Genomic DNA, 20864 nt, shown 5'->3' with positions numbered 1-20864 from the left:
AGATATATATGTCCGGTTAAGAAAAGAAAAGCAACTTTTTCATTTCTTGCAGTGCACTGGCAAGTGCAGTTGCGTAGTGATAACGACGACACTCGCAGGTCACGCAGTGGCAAGGATTGGATTGGGAAGAAGGAAAGAAAAAAAAAAACTTTGCTCTGGATGTTCAGTGGATGGTGCTTTACAACACTTAACATTTTGACACCTTTTTAGATGTAAAAAGGGCGTTCGAGCATCCCAGGGCTAACACCTTACGCGTAAAAGAGCGAGGCACAAGTAGGCAAGGCGGTTAAGCAATAGGGTGTTTTAGTTGGCTATCTTGCGCTGCGTAAAATGAATAAGGGGTATATAAAAAAAAAAAAAAGCGAAAGAGAGAAGTGCGTTTTGAAATTCAAAAACCGCTGGAGCAGTGTCCTGAGCACTGTGAGGGCTGCCACAAGCTGCGGCCTCAACAAAACACAGCTCCCGCTTTTCAACGCCTAATGCAGGACATTCGCACAGCAAAAGACTTTCCACAGTGACGGCGTGCTACTCAATACACCAATACACAAGGGGTTAGTCCTGAGACAGCGTTACACCTTTAAGAGTGCAAAAAAGTTTTAAAGTGATATAGTAGACCTTGCCAGATGGCCGTCAGTCGATGCTGGCGGCGACTTCTTGGGCTCCGCCCACGGCGTCAGGTTGCGTTTACAGATCGTACCTGAGAGACAAGATCTCCCACGTGCCTGGTTGCACGAACCTTTGGAGTTGGAACCTCTGTTCAGATAGAGGATCTGCCGGGAATTCCAAGAATATGAATATAAGGTGGCTCTGCCACCGCATTTGCTGCACTCGGGGCTGAATCTGCCCGCGTGTACGTGGCTATCTAATACTGGGTTGGGAGGGTTTAGTTTTCAGCTTTCTCCATACTGCCCCTTGAATCATTCAAAGTGGCTGCTCGTAAGGTGCTGAGTATTAAATACAAGCCATGAACGATGAACCGGACATCTCCCAGAGGTACAGCCTTTGTCAAAAATATACGGCCCAAGGGGTTCGCTTCTAAGCACTCTAACTAAGCCCCTGGAAGCAATACTGGAATATATAGGTAAGCATAGAGAAGAATGGGGACTAGATTTATCGTCTACTAGATCTCAAACGGTGCAGATGCGTACATGAGCCCCGTTATGCGGCTTAGAAGCAAAACCATTGGACCGTATATTTTTGACTAAGACTGTACATGCCTGCGAAAGTTTTCTTACCTTCAGAAGATTTGTAACACTCAGACTGCACTACAAGCCGCGTCATAACAATCAAATCTCTGAGCTCGAGATTTTTGACGAAGACCGTACGTTTTTCGTAATGCCACGGGTTTGGATCGTACTGGTGGCGCGTAATGTTTTTTTTTTTTTTTCCTCATTTCTAATCAATTGTGTCTCAAGTAAAATGTGGTTCCACTTCAACTTTTCACTGATCAACGGTACACATCTGAAAAAAAAAAAAAAAAGAAATTGAAACATGTCCTGTGGTTTCCTCAGTTTCGGTAACTGCTGGCCTTCATCAGTGGATTCTGTGCGCGTATGTATAGCGGCCTGGGACTATCAGCGTCCTCGAAAAGAACATAATTTTTTTGTTTATTTGTTGTTGCTTTTTTTTTTTTTTTGACAAATTCTCAACCTCCAGTCCTTCATTCAGGCGGGCTGTTGACTTTGTGCCGCATCCACTCGATTACTTGTATCCATTCCAAACAATCTGTTCACAATAGTTTGCTTACATAAGAGAAGGAGGATAGTCCATGAAAACGAAGACAGACACAAAGAGCAAGAAAATAAGGGAGAGGACCAGGAAATGCATCTTGAAGGATCTGTTCAGCCAGGTGCAACGTTGTGCTTCGGATTTTGCCAATACTCTCCGTCTTGTTATTCCATCTGAGAGGCTCTCCTATTAGTCTTCATATAACCTAGTTTTTAAGAGATGAAGGAGCTCACCCATAGGTTTTCAAGAATTTAAGAAGCATCAGAATTTAAAGGGTTAATTTTCAATTATTTCAAGGCCCCATGCGAACCGTGCATGTGGGTAACCAAAGTACGAGTAAAAGGAATTCGGGGTTGCAGTTACTGCAAAAGGAGGGAAAAGTGCTAAAGAATAACAAAGTAATTGCAGGTGAGCTTAAGAATGCTATGGGCATTGTGGTGGAAAAACGTAACCCTGTGCAAGAAATGCCTCACGAACTCGGATGTACTGGAAGCTTGGCAAATAAGAAAGGGGATGGCAAAGAGCTAGAAAATTGCAAACTGGTCTGCTATACTGTCAGTTGTCAGAAGGTAATCCCCCCTCCTCCCCCCCCCCCCCCCCCCCCCCCCCCAATTACAGCTACCTGAGATGTCAGTCAAGTAAAGGACTGAGAAGGCTTTCACAATAGGTATTCTGCAACAGACCATATTGACATAATCAGTCACACTATCAAATAAAGAAATACAGGAGGGCAGAGCCAGGTTTCTATTTTATAAGTTTAAATGATTGCGAAAAAGCACTCCCTTTAGAGGAAACGTAAGAGGCATTGAAAACCGGGGTCACCGCTGTGTAAATCCCAATCAGGAAGGGTGTCAGGCATGGAGCCTCCCTACTGCTATTCACCACGTGTTTATATTAGTTGTTCATGGAAGCAGATTGGGAAGATCTGGGGCTAAATAGAAGGTAATGGAGAGCTACTTAGCAACTTCTAATTTGCTGCTGACACCGCCTTCTTAAACCAAAGGGACGAGTTGCAGATGTTAACCGCGGACCTCAACAACCAAAGGGGAACGGTGGGCCTAAACGTTAACATGAAGAAAAGTAAAGCAATGTTCAACAGTCGGGGGGGGGGGGGGGGGGGGGGGTAAATTTACAGTAAGCGGCAAAGCATTGAAAGTGGTGAGGGAATGCATTCATTCAGGGCATTTAGCAATCGCGAATCTGAACCATGAGAGCGAATTAGCTAGGAATATAAGGATGGCCGAAGTGCACTTGACGGGTGCTGTACGTATGCATGATCTCTACAGGATACGGGTCTAATTCATTATTCGAGAGAAAGAACGAGTTTTGAGAAAAACCTGGAAAAAAAAAAACGCGCGACTATTTGTTGTGCGATGTTTTTACTTTTACAATTTCCGTGGACTTTCGTGGAGAAAACTGAAAGCCTACCAAAAAGGTTGAAAACGAACTGAGGACCGTGCAGCGGGCTATATGAAAAGACCGATAGCTGTATTTTCACAGGCAGAGAGAGTGCACAGAGGTCAGAGAACGAGACCAGGTAATTGTATCCTAGGTGAAATCAAAAAAAGATCAAATTTGCATGGACAGGGCATCTAATACAAATTGGGGAGAACCGATGCTCGCGTAGGGTAACTGGTGCAGCGCAGACACATGCAGACAGACTAGATTATGGAAGTGTGGGAACGGTACCACGCTGTTTAAAAAGATGGCGGGTAGCTTCCTCGACGTCGGGAACGAGGTTTACAAACAAGAGGCTAACGGAACCTATGGAACGGCACGACAAGCAATCATCCCCATTCCGAAATCCGGGCGCCTCTTTCACTGACGTGGGAACACATCGGATGCCACAGCAGCGGAGACCATTGAAATACTAAACTTTGTAAAAGGAAGCTTATAAACTAACAGCTTATTTACAAACATGAGACTCACTTTGGACTATGCCATCGTTATCCGGCATCTCTTCCAAATCGGGCTGATTCAGAACTTTGAATATTGGAAAGGAATTTGGAAGCAGATTCACCTTACTACAGTTTTTACGCATGGATTCGGTCAAACAAATGCTGACTTCACTACAGTTAATTTTTGAAGCTGGTCGGATAGATATCGGCTAGGCTGAAACTCCTTCTGATATTCAGGATTCTTCCCGATTTTGACGTAAAACATTACCTCCCTTTGCGAGAATCAAACATGTACGAAGAATACATGATTACCACAATCGCGATCTACAGTCACATTAATGCATGCGCCTACTGATTTTCCCCCAATCAATCCCTTACTAGCTGCTCTTCCAAAATCAGACACCTTGTAATCACTTGCAAGCAGGATTAACGACAGCCTGCAAAGTGCTTTTTGTACACGACTCAACCTTGTACTCATTCTTGTATCACTGCTTTATTATATAGTTATTTTCCTCTAAAAGCCTTTGCTTTTGGCTGTGAAAAATCGAAAGAAAAAAAGTTTCCTGTCTTTCACGCTGTAAGGGAATTTGCCGGACAATATAGCACTGCAAAATACGTACTTCGCCAGCAGTAGTTTGTTAAGATGCAAAAGGAAATCATTTTTTTTTCTACTATCCAATGTAGAAGCTGGGCATAATACGAGACCTGCCGAGAAGCCGACGTTCGCTGCGACACACCGAGACATAAGCTTAGATGCCTAAAGGGAAGGGAGCGGTCTTCGGAAGATGCTGTCATCATACTTTACTCTCCCTTACAGTGGTGTTGTTCACATCAGCTAGCATCTCACCCCCTCCCCTTTTTTCCCTGCCGTTCCGTTCTTCTTTCCTTTTTTTTTTTTTTGGCACATCTTGGTTAATAGTTTAAGTTTATGGGGTTCAACATCCGAAAACTATTCAGGCTGACAGACACCACATCCTCGTTGCGTTCATGCTAGCCCACTAGATTATGTAAAGGGTCATAGAACAGAGATATAAACCCTCTTTTAACGAAGCCGTACGCACGAGTGTGCATGGCTTAGGTGTACCGTGTCTCAATCGGGACATAAGGGTCCAGGTGGGTTCGATTTCCATGTCGCCCGTCCCCCTCAATCGAACATATCACGTGCTCTCATGACGTCACACAACACGCCGAGCAATCAGAGCCCGGTCCTGTAACTCGCCACAGGTATGCTCGTGATTTATCCATGCTTCATCAAAAAGTTGATGCCGCCTGACAATTTTCCCTAACGCAGGGGTAGAAGCAGGCCCGAGAGAATTCGGAGAAGTTCAGGCAGCAGTTATAACAAATCCAGTTTGAAGCAATAAGATGGGAGTTTGGAGTATTCTATTTATGTTGTGGAGCATGTTTCCAGTGTCGGATGCTTTTCGCAATTGAAATTTTATTTTCCTAACGTACAAAAATATGCCATTTAATTCATTTTTATTCAACGTTCGATGCTTGCTGACTATATACGCATTTCTGGTAAGACGGAGAGCCGAAAGATGTACGGCAGCTGCTTAAAGTTACACAACTAGCCTGAGCAACAATTTGTAACAGACTAGCAGCAAGCCAAATGCTTGCTTCTACACTTCGCAACTAAATTAAGTTTGGCTTGATATATTCAAACGTGCAGTCTACGACACTGATTTACTCAAGCACCACCATTAGTTCGGAGTTCACATCAATGAGCAGCACATGTCTGCTCTCCATCTTGCGCATATACTTTCTTATCTCATGCCCGTGCTAAAATATTCCTGGAAACTGGCAAGTAGTACTTTCAAGAAGGCTAGACAGAACTCAATGGTAGCCTCCTCCTTCAAATTTTGTACTTCAAAGGCGTCATTCTGCCAGGGGCTCCAAAGTTTTCACATAAGTGACGATCCTTAACTTAAACAAGTTGACGATAGGCCCTGTATGACTTTCAAAACTCTTGAGAACATTTCAAGTGATTGGCACCTTTGCAGCTTCCCCCCCTTATCCTTGAAGTATGATTTTGTCTCACGTTTACTTGACACGCTTGTTACTAACAAAGACGCTCGGCGGTGAATTACGTGCTTGCTTTCGCTGAACCATTAGAATCCAGTCGAAAATCACGACAGATTATTATTAACCGAGTCAAAAATACGACAAAATATTCTTAGGTTTGTCGTAAACGTCAAATTTTTCTGTAGTAGATCTCTGTTGCCTCTGGTTCTGTCGTACACTTCTGTTGTAACTACAGAAAGTTCTATTGTCACAAAACGTTTCCTGTCAAAAACCACACAGAAATTCTGTCGTAACAACAGAAAATTTTCTGCAGTTTTTTCCGATTGGGAACAACTTGAGTAGCTCTTTGTAGTTGGACAAGTTTCCCAACAGCTCGAGGTAGTCCACGATGACTTCTCTCACCACCGGAAATCAAAAGGCTGGGAGAAGGTGATACGTAGAGTGCATAGAACATTTTTTTTTTTTTTTCAATTACTCCCCTTCAATCGCTTTTGACATGCTTAAAATTTATTATGCTCTATGCTTTTCTAGTTTATGAAAACATTACACGTATTAAGCCCAGCGTGAGGTGCATTATAACTCTGCCGCCGGTCTGCTCCCATTGTTTTGACTAAGGTGGCCCCTACAGCGTGTACACGGAACTCACAGCATTCCACCGCTCTGTTAGGCATGGTCACTTGTATCGAATCACATTTTTGTAGGACATATCATTAATGGCCCACTGCGCAGCAAAAATCTGTGTGCTGCTAAATTTGATGACAGACAAGCGAGGTAGCCGGTCTGGAGCAGGGAAAGCAGTTTGAAGCAGCACTTCCACCCCTGCCGACGTGAGATAGCTAACGACCACGCATAAAATTAAGACTTCTGAAGCAGCATCTCATATTACAAGGCATTTAGGCCCAAGCAGGGGAAGCTTCCAGTTTGATACATGAGTGTGTTCGAATACTTCCGTGTGCGCGAAAACTGGGACTAAGGGGTATTGTGGATATGTATGGTTCTTCACGCAATTACGAGATTATGTAGTTAGCTTACATGTAAGAACTTGTTAAAAATATTAACCTGTTCAGCTTTTTACGCGTCCCTAACAGAAGGATACCGCGTGGCTTCATCAGAAGTGAAGAATAATCTAGCCGTTTGTATTTGACAGAGAAAGTTAGGAGTTACATCTTTATCCATCTGTACACGGCCAACATGAAACCACTCCAATCCTTTCTACTTTTGCTTTTAGGACATGGGTGCGATAACCTCCCGGCGTCCTTTTGATAGATAATATTATGTTAGTGTTGCATCTTAAAGTGCGCCACAAGCGTAGTTGACGAGCTAAGTTCGTTAAAAGTACAGTTACCACGCGCGGCCGGAGGAGCTGTAGGGTTCGTCGTAAACGGTCACATCGACACCCTTGCGAAGTACGCGCAATGAAAAACCGAAAGCAAAAATCTACCCAAGCAACAAAAACTACCCCGAAAACGTATCTGGCCCGTCCCGCGTGCCCCACGACTAAGCAGCTTCCCAACATCCAGCAGAGGGCACCAAGCCACAACACCCGCAAAGTGTCCTACTGGACGAGCATAAAAAGTCAATAGCATGAGGCGCCGCAGCACTGATTGACGCCAATGGTTATTTTGCAGGCGGTTTACCGGTTCAAGTTGCGCACGAGCGAGAAGGGACTCGAAGTTATCTTGGCCTGCACTTGTCAACATAGCTGTCGTGCTCAGAGGACTGCCGCAGCAGGATATTACTGCCTACAGTTGCGTTCAATGGCTCTAAACTGTACGACTCAAAATGAGCGATTTTGACTTCTTCAGATGCAATGCAGGCAAACGAAAGAAATGAACTCTAGATCGATTAAGTACCGGCGATTAATCGAAGAAACGCTGGCTGCAATCAGGGGCCAGCACTGTTCATTATGCCCTCTCGCCGGACAAGCGTGCGCAAGGGGTTTCATCACTTCATCCCACACTAAACACGAGGCAACAACAACAGAGGTGCGACACGCAAACTGGGACGGCACCTACGCATAGTGAGACACCCGCGGCTAACTTGCTAACCATAGAGCACCTGTTTCCGCTACAGTGCTGCGCAGTCAGGTAAGATGGTTCCTGACGTCAACGACAGCGTCTTCCCAGTGAGGGCAATGTTTTTTCAGTCAAACATGGGGCAGTCAAGTAATTCGCTGCATTCATCCGCTGGCATTCACCACCTCGAATGGTTCCAAAACAGTGACGATTGTGACATTAATACTGAGCGCTTCCCTCAAAACAGCCCACGATGAGCTTGAATGGGTACGCGCCGCGCAGGTTGCTGCTAAAGCAGGCATACAGTGTGCGCCGGCGCTTCTGGAGGTGTTCACCTCAGTTTCCCCGGTGAAAAGTCAGATACTCTGTCCTTCGATGGCCGTCAGGTAACGACATATCCGCTGCCTCTGCCTTTGTGCGACGTTTCATAAAACTGCACTACGCGGAAGACACAACTGTTGCAAAGCCTCGCGCTCGAGATCAAGGCCGGACCTGAAACCGGCGGCTCGCGTCAGTTGCGGGTGTGAAAAAGCTCGCGCAGGGTGCGCGCCCGTGAGCGCACGTGCGGTAAGAAAACGAAGGCTCCCCGATCGGGCGACACGGTTCACTGCGAAGTGTCAGCCGGCCGGGGTGCGATTCGCGGCGGCCACATTCTCGCGTGAGATCGTTGCCCCCCACCCGTGACTGCGAGTCGGGCGCGCGTCAACGGCCGAGCACCTGACGGACGAAGGAGCCACTCACCCGAACCATACAGAGGAGCCGATCGGCGCGCGCAGAAGCGCACGGACACGGTCGGCGCGGGTAGCGTAATCCAAGGCACACTCAAGCACGCACCACCACGACGAGCACGGGCGACCTTCGCCGGCCCCACACCGTATTCCCGCATCCGGCGCCCCGCTGCTGCTGGCTGCGCCGCGACACCGCCGCCGCCGCCATGCTGGGAGGGTTCGCCGGCCGATGGCTGCTGCTGCTGCTCTCTGCGAGGCGGACCGATGCCCCTCCCTCCCGGCAGGTGGCCCGCCCGGCGCGCCCTCCGGCGGCCGACGGCGGAGGCGCCCGCGGCACGTCGCCCCCAACAGCTGGTCCGTCTCCACCGCGGCGGTGAGTCCGGGGAAGGGAGGGCGTCTGCTTCCTTTCGGTTCCCCACGTGCTCGCGCCCGCATTGTATGTAACGCAACTCCTCCGCAAGCGGTGGTCACAGAAAGTAGCCTCAGATGTGTCCGTCAAGTATTTAAAGCGAGCGCGCGACGTTGAAGCATTTAACGGCGATGTGGAGCTTTCTCTCACTATCGTCATGATCTGATCATATAAAACCGGTCTCCCGGCAATCGGTGCCTTGGATTTTTTTTTTTTTTTTGCGCTGCTGCGGGTTGGACACACCGAACAAATGTTTGTTCGATGTGTCCAAGTTTGGTGTGTGTGTATCCAGCGAAGCGATGCCCATTGTTCGCAGCGTCATTAAAGAACTGCTCTTACGGAGGAAAGCCGCAAGAGAGCGTGCTGTGAAGATTTATGCGAGCCGGAAATCTAACGAAGCCGAACGTTCTCGAACTGCGTGGCGAAATTCACCGCTTGTCGCCATGCGTGCTTTCTTCTGCACCGAGTGCGGTGGTGGCTCCTTAATGAGGATTCTGACCGACGCGAGGGCACAAAGAAAGGAAGGAGAACAGTCAAGTGTTTAAAATAGAACATACTTAGGTTCTTCTTCTGCTGCTAATATTTACCGAAGCTCTCGTCTCCAGAAGAGGGCTATCAGGGTTGTCTGCAATGCACTTTTCGATTCATCTACAGGTGCTCTGTTTAAGGATCTACAAATAATTCAAGTTCCGAACAACTTTCATTTTAGATTAGCCTTGACATATGTCGAGGAGTGTAAAAATAACCTAGAACATATTGGTTTCATTGCCAACCTGAAAAGAAATCTCATTTATTAAAGCACAAGGTTTCCTGAATATTGGTTCGTGCCGCACTGACGTACCAATCTTGGAATGCAAATGTGTTGTCACATAATACCTAAATTATTAAATCGTTTCATCCTCGACAATGTTGATATCACTTCCAGTTCTAGTTATAGTTTATTACCAAAGTAGTTCGGGTCCTTCAAAATACAGCATTTGTACCAACAATGTTATAATTTATAGATTGTGTAAGGATGTTTTATTTTTCTTTTAACTGTGTTCTTTGCTTCGTTGTTTCTTCCTTCTTCTAACTTAATGTTATGCCTTTTATATAGCATATAGTTGTGTTGCTGCCTCTGCCACAAGACAGGTTGAGGGCTAGTCAAGTTGCCGCGTGCGACATTTTTCCTTAATTGCGCCATAAAACTAAATTTTGTGGAAATAAATCTTCTTCAAATACCTGGAAAGAAGTGCCAAGTGTAGCCCACGCCTAGTCGTGTCTTATTGAACGACCACACTTGGAAACGACAAATGCAATTAATATTAGACTATTTGGCGTTACTCCATATCTCGTTCAGTTGATTTATTGTATGAACAGGCTGAAGCAGAGTTTCACATCCGAACCAGCGGTGGAAGTGAGAAGCTTTCAGTGATGTTGTACCCAGCCCACTTGTTTCTCTGAAGGCACCACCTTGATTCGTAACTTTTCTTTTGCACTGATGATCAACACAAATTACTGCCCCCCCCCCCTCCCCCCATTAGAAATTGGCACGTCCTCGCCCCGCGCCCCTTATTTATTTATTTATTTATTTATTTTTTTTTTTTTAAGGCAGCAGCAGGGCCGCAAGAATCTGTCGGCGGGTTGCTCAAAACGTTACCGCGTGACGGGAGTGTGTCACCGCGAGCTATAATACTGTGAACCACATTTAATTTGTTTCATCGCCCGTTATGTGGTCGCTTGTTTCTGACTGGAAACACGAATGGAAATATCTGTAGTCACCAACTGAATGCTTCCCATTTTCATGTTTTATGCAAAAAAAAAAGAAAAAAAAAACGTCAGTATGCCAGGAGACTAAAAGCGAAGATTCCTGTATGCAGCTCGCAGAAAAAAAAAAAAAATAAATACGCCCGCATACCTTTAGTCCCCAAACAGTGTAGCCCGTTTGATACGTTTTTCTATGTAGAGACACTTATAGGGGTATCAATATTACCGCACAGTTGGACGTTTTGTTTTAACCTTACATAGCCCTCCCGTTCAAAATATCGCTTTGAAAAATCGGCAGTTTTCAACCACATTACGAAAAAGTCACGACGCTGACAAAACAAAAAAAAAAAAAAAAAGAGTCCCAGTGCATTTAAGAAAAAAAAAAAAAAAGTCAAGCTTATAGATCGGGTGCCTGATCAAGGGGCTTCGTCTTATCTTCAAAGTATACTGCGCACACAAAAACAAGGACGTAAAGGTACACACAACAATTGCGCAGTACACTGTGATGATACGTCTGACCGGCTTGCCGAACAACGCACTCTTTTAGGGCTTCGTCTTATTATCCGCACGAATTGCGACGATCATCATCATCATCAGCCTGATTATACCCACTGCAGGGCGAAGGCCTCTCCCATATTTCTCCACTTAACCCGGTTCTGTGCTAGCTGCATCCACTTGACCCCTGCGAACTTCTTAATCTCATCCGCCCACCTAACTTTCTGCCTCCCCCTGCTACGCTTTCCTTCCCTTGGAATCCAGTTTGTTACCCTAAGCGACCATCGGTTATCCTCTCTTCGCACTACATGTCCTGCCCATGTCCATTTCTTCTTCTTAATTTCCACTAGAATGTCGGTAACTTGAGTTATTTCTCTGACCCACTCTGCACGCTTTCTATCTCTTAATGTTACCCCTACCATTTTTCGTTCCATAGCCCTCCATTGCGACGATACTCGGTGCATAAACAAATTACGCAGACACAAGGCGTGTCACCGCCATATCCCCCTTTCTGGTTGCGACAAAGGCACAAAAGCGCCCCCCATATCCGCGCATTTCCGAATGCGCTGAAGGCGTCCCGCCGAAGACCGGTCGGCCTCCCATACAGGTGTGCAAGAATACTTGTAACTGTGGTGGCGCCATCTCCCGACAGCTCCGTGCAACGTTTGAATGCCGCCGATGTCGTTCAAGAGTGCGCGCCCTGCTGGTGCTAAAGTTTTCCTTTGTTTTTTGTTTTTGTTTTTATTCGGTTCTGATATATAGTTGTCCAAAGGCGCAAGCAGGGAGGGAGCAGAAAATATACGTAAACAGAATTCATTAAAGAGGATTAGTAGCATAATAAGGAATACACGACTAGCAAGCATGAAACAGAAAAAAAAAAAAAAAAAAAAAACAATGCCGTAGACAATGCTGCAGTCCTAATTGAACGGTTATACAGTTGGTGCAGATGCCACGGAGAACAAAAAGAAATGGGAATGTAGAAAAGCAACTGCTTCGTGAGCACTTTCTGAGAAGCCTGACGATTCAAGTAATATTAAATTAATTTATTATTCAGCCTAGGGAAAGAAAATCTTGAACAGTTTTGTCCTGGTTTTGTCCGCGTTACAGGAGTTAGGTTCACCCATGAGAAAAATTAGGGAGACCAGGCGAACCGCTACGATTGCATTATTTTTATTTCTGTATAGAAAGATGTGTATGTGTGTGTGTGTGGGGGGGGGGGGGGGGGGGGGGCAGACTAAGTTGCTTTGGTAAGATGACAAGTATATTAAAGAGGGTTCCTTATCCATATCTCAGAAGTAACCGCTTCAGTGTCAGTAAACGCCTGCGAGTAGTTTTCTCAAAATGCTTGGTCTCTCCACTTTAGATCACGTCGGTACGTGTACATGTTAAGTTCTAAAGCAGTTTTGCGGCTCATGGCCAAACAAAAAGAAATTAAGCGCAAAAACTTCCTTCTGGAGGCTAGCACCATTGTTCTGACACACACAAAAAAAAAAAAAAAAGACCAGACCCAGCTAGGTCGATTGTCATGTAGATGAAACGACCTCCTCTTTTCTGTTAATTTTTTTTTTTTTTTTTGGGCGGGGGGGCAACTATACTGGACTTTTGCCGGCACCCGTATGATGCATGCATATTGCAAGTTCTGCCTAATGAAAGACACAAAATTCACCATCGCAGGTGCGTCTCAAAATAATCAGACATCATGTGCCCTATAGCCGACGCAACAGGGAGTGCCAATGCGCGCTCCCAACTAGTTTTGACCTCTGACTGTCTTACACCGTCTGTCCCTCGGCGGCTTCTTGACGCATACCTTGCTGCTTTGGGATTAAGTGGTGGCTACGTAGTGGTTAAGTAGTGGTTACGAAGTGGTAACGTAGGCGACGAATACAAGAGGTAACTTTTTACACTAATCTTGAAGTTGAGGCAGGCACCAGTCTGCTGCAAAAATTCCACAATTCTTGAGAGTTCGTTCGAAATTTGAGTGTATTACCCCTTTGACTGCACGATTCTTGAGAGTTTGTTCGAAATTTGAGTGTATTAACCCTTTTACACGCTATGTACAGTAGCGTCTCGTTAATGAGGACTCCTTTGTTCACAAGTAAAACTGTCCGCGGAGCGAGTCTTCCATAATAACGAATCGCGATGAAAAATATATAGGTAGGAAAAAAAGGAAGCTGGTTATGAATAAGGTCTGCTTTTCTACTTAGTGGCGGTCAGTGAAGTTTATATATATACTAGGTGTAATTTCCGGCTCTACAATAGATAGATGGATTTATTGAAAGGAAAAGGCAGAGAGGTTGGCCGGAATATTTCAAATCTGGCCTGCTACTCTGCACTGGGGAAGGGAAGGAGAGAAGAAAGAAGGTCATGATGGGTGACAATGTTGGAAAGGGCACATTAAATGCATATCTACAGGCACAGTGGCTTGCTTTACAAGTGCGAATCAGGTCCGCTGGCGCACAAAAAACGGCAAAGAGCACGCACTGCCGGGACACCCTTCCCCTTGTCCTGCCAAGCGCCCAGCAGCAGTTCCTCCGACAGAGGCCTCTTGTCCAAACGCTTCAAGGAAGCGGCTAGTACACTTCTTTCGCACGCATACGCTGGGCACATCAATAATGGGCTCTACAAGCTTATCATCCCCGTCACCACATGGCTTGAAATATGGCCGCGGAACTTGACGCGTCTACTGGTCTGTGGTACGCTTGATCTCGTCCCATGGAGAAGCGATTTCTACTACAACTGCTCACATACCACGAACTGCGGCTATATATCAGCACCTGTCGGCTGAAAGCCTCTGGATATGGTTTTCTATGGGGCACAAGCCGCAGAAAAATTTCCTTCACGGCCAAGCAATATGCCGAGTGGTAATTCCAGTGCATCGACTAGGCAACTATATGAACCGTAAAGCGTGAAACTAGACGATAAGAGCCATTTCCACTTTTGCGCCGTGTTTCTTTAATTTGGTTTGGTTTGGTTTATGGGGTTGAACGTCCCAAAGATACTCCACCGAAAAGCGGTCGCCGCGGTCGCGATTCAATCTCGAATACTTGGGTACATTAGTAAAGTTCTTTGATGCCCTACACTCAAATGCAGAAAATGAAACGCATGATTGAAGCGGTTAGTATATTGTCCTCATTCCTGTGCATTTAACACGGCCGAAATATGTGGGCCTCAAGGGGCTGTGTGCGTTTCCTTCGTGTCTCTTTCACGGACAGCGAGTTTCCAAATTAACGAGGAGTAAACATACTGCAAATATTTGGTTTTCGAAGAAGCTTCTCATAATTCGTGTCGTCCATATTGACTGCGCTCGAATAACGGGGCACGAGTGCGCACAACAGTGTACAAAGAAACTCGCGGCTTTTTCTGAACGCCGCGTGCTGCAACTTTGTTTCCGGTGAATTCCGCATTCTATTATGGTCGCACACATGCTCTCTTTTTTATGCCATATGGGGCGAATGCACTGTGTAGCATGCCCTCCGCTATTTTTGTGGCGACATTTTGCCACCGGCGTGGTAACATCAACTCTTTTTCGTCGTTTCAGGCATAATGTGGACCTTCGAAATAGAAATCATTTCCACTACATTTCGGAGGCTTAACTGATAATTTGCAGCATTTCAGATTTTTTTTTTATATTTGCCTGTTATTAGACATTGTGGAAAATTTGGCACATCACCACAAAAATACAATAGCAGCTAGTATTGTGTGCAATACAACACAACAATATAATAACAGCTAGTATTGTGCGATGGAAAACTGGGGAGTTGTCTTTCGTAAGGCCGATATTTAGGCAGAAAAAATAATTTTTTTTCCTTTTTTTTTTATGGAACAGTAGCATTCGAAGTGTTAAGTAAACAATTTTCTGAGTATCATAAATGGAAACTGCGAACGGCAATGCTTAAAGTCGTATTTGTTGTTGCTATATGAATATCGCAATTCAGTTTTCAATATTGAAAATATTGAAAACTCATCACGGCTTTCATCATAGACTTGGATTGCTTGTCGTATTTTATATTTTTCGACTATATTCTGCAAATTCTGCTTTAGAAAAATTGACACATATAATCCATCAGCTAAAAGTTTTTTGTATGCAACTCAACCTCGAACTTTTCTGAACAGAGAAGGTAACAGCATATTCATCATGCGGTGGCAGGGATAACGGGTAGTGATATTTTGGATGGTAATTACGACACCTATTTGTTCTTAGTCCTTATTAAAAAAAAAAAAACGAAATTTAAGTACAATATCAAGCGGCAAGAGCTTCACCTATTTGCTTACCAGCGAAGGAGCTCGACCGGTGCGGGCCGTTTTAGAAGCAAACGTCTCTTGTCACCCGAGTCACAGGCGCTCAGCCCTTTTTTGTTCTTGGTATACTGCTCCGAATTTCTTGTCGCTTGCATTATTTCCTCGTTTCCTTTTGGCACAATTACATTTTTCAAATTTGTCATAGTTGTAAAGCTCTGTACTACATGACAATAACGCACTTTATAACAGCCCGGACTCAGTCTAGTTCCTGCATAGCTAGCATGGCAGAAAACAGCTCTTAGAGACGGAACAGGAAAGAGACGACGCACACAGCGCTTTGTGTTTGTGTTATTTCCTGTTCCCCATCTACATGCAGTTTTCTGCCCTGTTTATAATAAAACAGATCGGGAAAACAGAAGTAGAATATAATTTACGATAAGGCCAGCCAGGGATAAAAATATGATTACATTTACAATCCGAATATATCTGGATATCTTTACATGAATATTAAATTATACGGGGTTTTACAATAGATAGTCCGATGGGAGGTTTCTTTACCTCTTATATTCACTTCATATTTTATACGTGGTTCTCTGATAACTAGAATAAAGGGATAAATTATTTATCAAAAGTTTTGTTTGAACCATGAAAATGTTTGAACAGGGAGCGGTGAATAGTCGCGCAAGGACACTACTGTGTGGCCCCATTTGATTGTGATACAGTCTATCCCGGATATATTCAACACGGACATGTCCTATCATTGCTTATAACGAACTCTCAGAATGTCCCCTTGGAAATCCCTTGGAAAAGTATAGGAGTGGTGCTCGCTTTATCGAACTGCCGTTCAGCAGAATATTCGACATACCGAACTGCGCGCCGTGATCCGTTAAGGGTGTTTCTCATACTGGCTTCTGTGCGATGATTTTTCGCCCGCAGAAGCGGATCTGCTGCGCAGCCTTGGGCACCTGCTGGTATGGTGAGGTAAACGGCGAGTTCGTTTGAAAGTGCACTTCGTACTGGCATGCTGGCTTTCAACTCGACACAGTAGTTATGCAAAGAAGCCTGCCTCCGGCGCACCAGTTGTGCGGTGAAGCTAGCCTTGCTGACCGAGGGCTTGCGGTGGCGCTCGCAAGTGTACCTTATTGTAACTGTTATTATTGCGGTTATAGTTTACCAGTAACGTAATTAGACCTTTTATAATCAGTTGTGTCTTTTTTTTTTTTATAGCACCGTCTGCAGGAGCTTTGCTGTTAACCCCGAACGGCATTTGTGCCACGCGGCGCGCGATACGAGCAGCGCGAAATCCGACGCTCCGGTCTCTCCTATGCCTGCCAATGCGACCCCCTTTTTGACGCCTCGCGAGAGTTGAGGCTCGGCAAGCAGGTGCGCGCGTGAACCTCGCTGGTCGCCGCATCTGCGGTGAGCGGTGGGCTGCCAGTACGCAGGCGGGTAGCTCTTGGCTGCACGAATCGCGTTGCTACTATATGTACACCAGGTTCACGCTTCTGGTTACAGTGGAGCTCATCTGTCAGCATGTTTTATATATCGAATTATCGATATATCGGACTGCTTCGCTATTTCCTTCGAGTTCGGTATACCCGGGATCGACTGCACCTAATTCTGTTGTGAATAAATTAAAGCAGATAGGAATAAGTGCCTGAAACTGTCTAGGTGAAACCAAATTGTTTATAACTGTGCCTTTTTATTATTTGTTTTGAATTTTACCTTTTCTAAAGTGTTTCAAGCTTGGCTCAAACAAAATTAGTTTCTTACTTTGCATGCTTTGTCTCAAGAACTATGCAGAAATTCATTTATTGTACATAATGCTCTGCGGAAACATATCTGTCAATCTGTAAGAGCTCATGTTTATCTGAATTATGGCCAACAATCTTCGATCACACGACGTTTGCAGGGGGGCATCTGTTAAAACAGACGTTTGCGTATACTATGTGACACTATGGACTTCGAGTAGCCGTGCGTGGCATCGCCATGTCTGGGGAAAAGGAGATCCTGGTGGTTGAGCTGATGTAGAATGTTTGGAGCCCCTCGGCGGAGGCAGCATACCACTTTGGCCCACGCTTCCCATACACGGCATTTCCCGCCTGGCCCAACCGGGGGAATAGATGGCGCAGTCGTCGACGTACAAGTTAATCTGAACATCAGTGTTATTTACAATGTCATTAATAAGAAGCAAAAATAAAATAGGCCGATAACAGAGTCTTGAGGCACGCCAGAGTCAGCTGAAAGCTCAGAGGAACTGTGATGTGAAAGAAACATACCGTTATCTGTTCGAAAAATAGGCTAAAATCCAATTGATGAGCTGTGTGCTTCCTAATATCAAACTTAATATCTAACTTTTTATGTGCAACGTTATCGAAAGCTTCTGCAACGTCCATAAATATCACATTGACATCTGAATATATTGAAGCTGCGAAGTCATGTACGGTAATGGCTAACTGTGTGGACATGAAGAAACCTTTTCTGACAGTGTCAAGTGCTCGATATAATATTGAGCCTGCCAAGAAATTAAGAGAGATGTTTGTGTATTATACGCTCAAAAACTTGCAGGATGTTGAATTTACTGAGATATGGCGTCAGTTTGTAATCAATCTGATCTTTGTTACCACTCTTGTGAAGAGGCTTGTTTTTCGCTGTTCTGCAATCGCTCGGAATCTGACTATCATGCATAGGTTTAGGGAAGAAAACATATATATATATATATATATATACTTTGAAGTCCAGGGAACATCATGTTTTAGAAAAAACATTAGGAATGCTATCAGGCCTGGGTGATTTTTTTATCAGTTAGTTTTAAAAGTAAATTGAGTATCCCTTGTTCAGTGATGTCAATGTCTTGTATTGGTGGATATGGTTCGTGGAAGTCTGATAGAATGTCATTGTCTTTTGAGAACACAGATTTGAAATGAGAAATAAAAGCACTTGCAATTTGACAACAATCTTCACATTCATCACCATTAATTTGAAACACTTCATTCGTTCGACACGTAGTGGTGTAATCAGCCTCCAGGGTTTTTCAGGGGACGGTGAAATGAAATTGAGAAGTTTTTCGCCGTAGTATATTGCTGCTTTCCGGAAGCTACTTGACCCTTTAGTTGAAATGAAACCCCATAAATTTTCTTCAGTAGTGCAGGTAGCTCCTTAGCAGTACCTTTCTTGTGTTTTAAGCGCTTAAATCGCCTTTTCAATTGCAAATTTCCTCGAGACATTCATGGGTTTTGACCTTTCTTTTTCACAATTCGAGGAACAAAACGCTCAATGTGGTTTATGAGACACTAAGATCTCTCCCACAAAACCATAATATCATCTGTGCTGTTCAAAAAAAGAATCAAACACGAAAGACAGCTTGTCTATTATTGACACATCATCTGCTCGCGAAAATTTTGGCACAGAAATTTTCATAGACTGCTTATGTAACGAAACATCGGAAGGCGTTAGTAATACAGCCCGGTGATCTGAAATTCAAGGAAGCACTTCGCAGCTGCGGTTTGTTCTTATTGTTCTACTTATGAAAACTAGATTGAGTATTGATCCAGTGTTCGCTGTAATTCTCGTAAAATTTTAAACGACTTGAAGGAGTTCAAACTTAAACGCTGTCATCATTATTTCGCCACATCTCTCCTGGAACTATATCTGTGAGAAGGAAAACCACCGGTCAAAATAATCCGACAACCAGGCTTCACATGGTTACTCAGATAGTTTCTAAGGGCAGGCCATCACGCACTTCAGAGGGAGAGTTAAGTGATCGATAATTAGCGGCTATAATATACCTAATGTTGCCGTGATAGGCGTTGCAGAATATACCCTCGACGTTTTGTATGTCGGGATTTATCATCGTTTTTTGGCTTTGAAAAGGACACTTACCCCACCCCAGTTGCTAACACGATCTTTTCTGTGGATATAGCAACCAGGTGACACCAATTCGCTATCATAAACACTACTGCTTAACCATATCTCTGTTAATATAGATCCGGGTCACAGGCTTCCAAGGGTCCTTCTGATTCTGTAGATTTATTAACACTCCTGTAGTTCATGTTCAGAATTTTCAATACCACGCATGTTCAGTCAACTCGTCAACTATTGTTCTTTACGTCGACTCTCATTCCCTTTACATCACTCCAGTAATATAGCGCACCATTTACACTGAGCTTGTCGTAAACCAGCTTTACCTATGTTTTATATCCTTTTCTTTTTCTGAGCTCTTCCAAGAGGTTTTGCGCTTTTCCCAAATTCCAAGAAAAAAATCATCTGAAAAAAAAACCTCATTACAGCTTTTCAGCTTGTTGATTTCAATTGATTGATTGATTGATTGATTTAAGACTTTATTGCCACCAATATAGGACGTTCCCCTGCTCCCCTACCCAGGTGCGCATACCCGAATAGGGGGCTGGGACACCGCGAGTTGAAGCGCGCAAGAATACCCTGATTCTTCGCGGCCTCAGCCGCCAGGCGGACTTCTTTTTGGGTCTCAAGGTTTTCGCTCTGTAGAAGGAACTCCAAGGCTTCCGTGTCCTGAATGTTGGCCATTGCACAGGGGAAAAGGAGCCTTGCCAGACTATGTGGTCTAGTATACCTCTCTGTCCGCAGTGTTTACAGTTTTCGTGTTGTCTGTTCTCTATTTGTCTGTGCAGCCTTACTGGGTTGGGGTAATTTCCGGCCTGTAGTCAGCGAATACGTTTGGCCTCTTCATTGTATAGCTCTTTATGTGGAGTGGAGAATGTTTTTCTGTTTAGTTTGTAGTATTCACAGATCTCGTGTAGGTGTCTTACCTCTTCTCGGGTTCTGGGTTGTCGTTGTCGACCTGCTCGACGTCCGTCCGGTGGTAGATATCTAGGGCGGGCGAGTGAGCGGCTTCGTTTCCAGACAAGGCTCGATCGAACATTTAAATTTTATGTTCCGCGTGATATTCCGCGTCATCAGGCATGCTTGCTACATAGACTTCGTTTAAATGTGGCTTTCACGCGCAAGTACTTACATTTAATTGAACAGGTGGACTCGCCGGAATGTTCTACTTGTGGCATCCCAGAGACTGTGGACCATATATTATTGGTGTGCCCAGCGTATTCGTGCGAAAGAAGTGTGCTAGCCGCTTCCTTGAAGTGTTTGAACAATAGGCCGCTGTCGGAGAAACTGCTGCTGGGTGCTTGGTAGGACAAGTGGGAGGGCGTCCAAGCAGTGCGTGCTCTTTGCCCTTTTGTGTGCGCCAGCGGACTTGATTCGCACTTGTAAAGCAAGCCACTGTTCCTGTAGATATGTATTTCATATGCTTTCTCCCACATTGTCACCCATCATGATCTTCTTTCTTCTCTCCTTCCCCTTCCCCAGTGCAGAGTAGCAGGCCAGATTTGAATTATTCCCGCCAACCTCTCTGCCTTTTCCTTTCAATAAAGCCATCTACCTATCTATTCGTTTCCAGACACCGATTCGTGGCCTGGGGTCCATTTTATTGTAATTCTCCGTGACATCTCCCTGGATTCGAGAATTTCTTAGTCGCGGCTGATACTCTTCCTTTTGTCTAGTTCCAAATGGCTGTTTTGCTGTCACTTATAATCACTTTAACTTT

The 20864-nt window shown here is 44.7% G+C and overlaps 2 protein-coding genes across 4 annotated transcripts in view; one reads left to right on the top strand and one right to left on the bottom strand.

Annotated features, from left to right (window-relative positions):
* Positions 1–8547, bottom strand: part of LOC146191587 (uncharacterized) — a 133154-nt gene extending 124607 nt beyond the window's left edge. Inside the window, exon 1 of one of the 2 annotated variants that reach the window (XM_084602108.1) lies at positions 8408–8547. In XM_084602108.1, the coding sequence (XP_084458234.1) occupies positions 8408–8416 (9 nt within the window). In that variant the 5' untranslated portion in view covers positions 8417–8547. The remainder of the gene's footprint in view (positions 1–8407) is intronic. The other variant, XM_084602107.1, reaches the window with a different exon arrangement.
* An 8-nt stretch (positions 8548–8555) lies between these two features.
* Positions 8556–20864, top strand: part of KFase (kynurenine formamidase) — a 43863-nt gene continuing 31554 nt past the window's right edge. For both annotated transcript variants that reach the window (XM_084602106.1, XM_084602105.1), the window contains exon 1: positions 8556–8767. In XM_084602106.1, the coding sequence (XP_084458232.1) occupies positions 8659–8767 (109 nt within the window). In that variant the 5' untranslated portion in view covers positions 8556–8658. The remainder of the gene's footprint in view (positions 8768–20864) is intronic.

Source organism: Amblyomma maculatum, chromosome 4 (genome assembly GCF_055883805.1).
Source record: "Amblyomma maculatum isolate TAMU_Amacu chromosome 4, ASM5588380v1, whole genome shotgun sequence".
Lineage (NCBI taxonomy): Eukaryota > Metazoa > Arthropoda > Arachnida > Ixodida > Ixodidae > Amblyomma > Amblyomma maculatum.
This window is presented reverse-complemented; position numbering and strand designations above follow the sequence as displayed.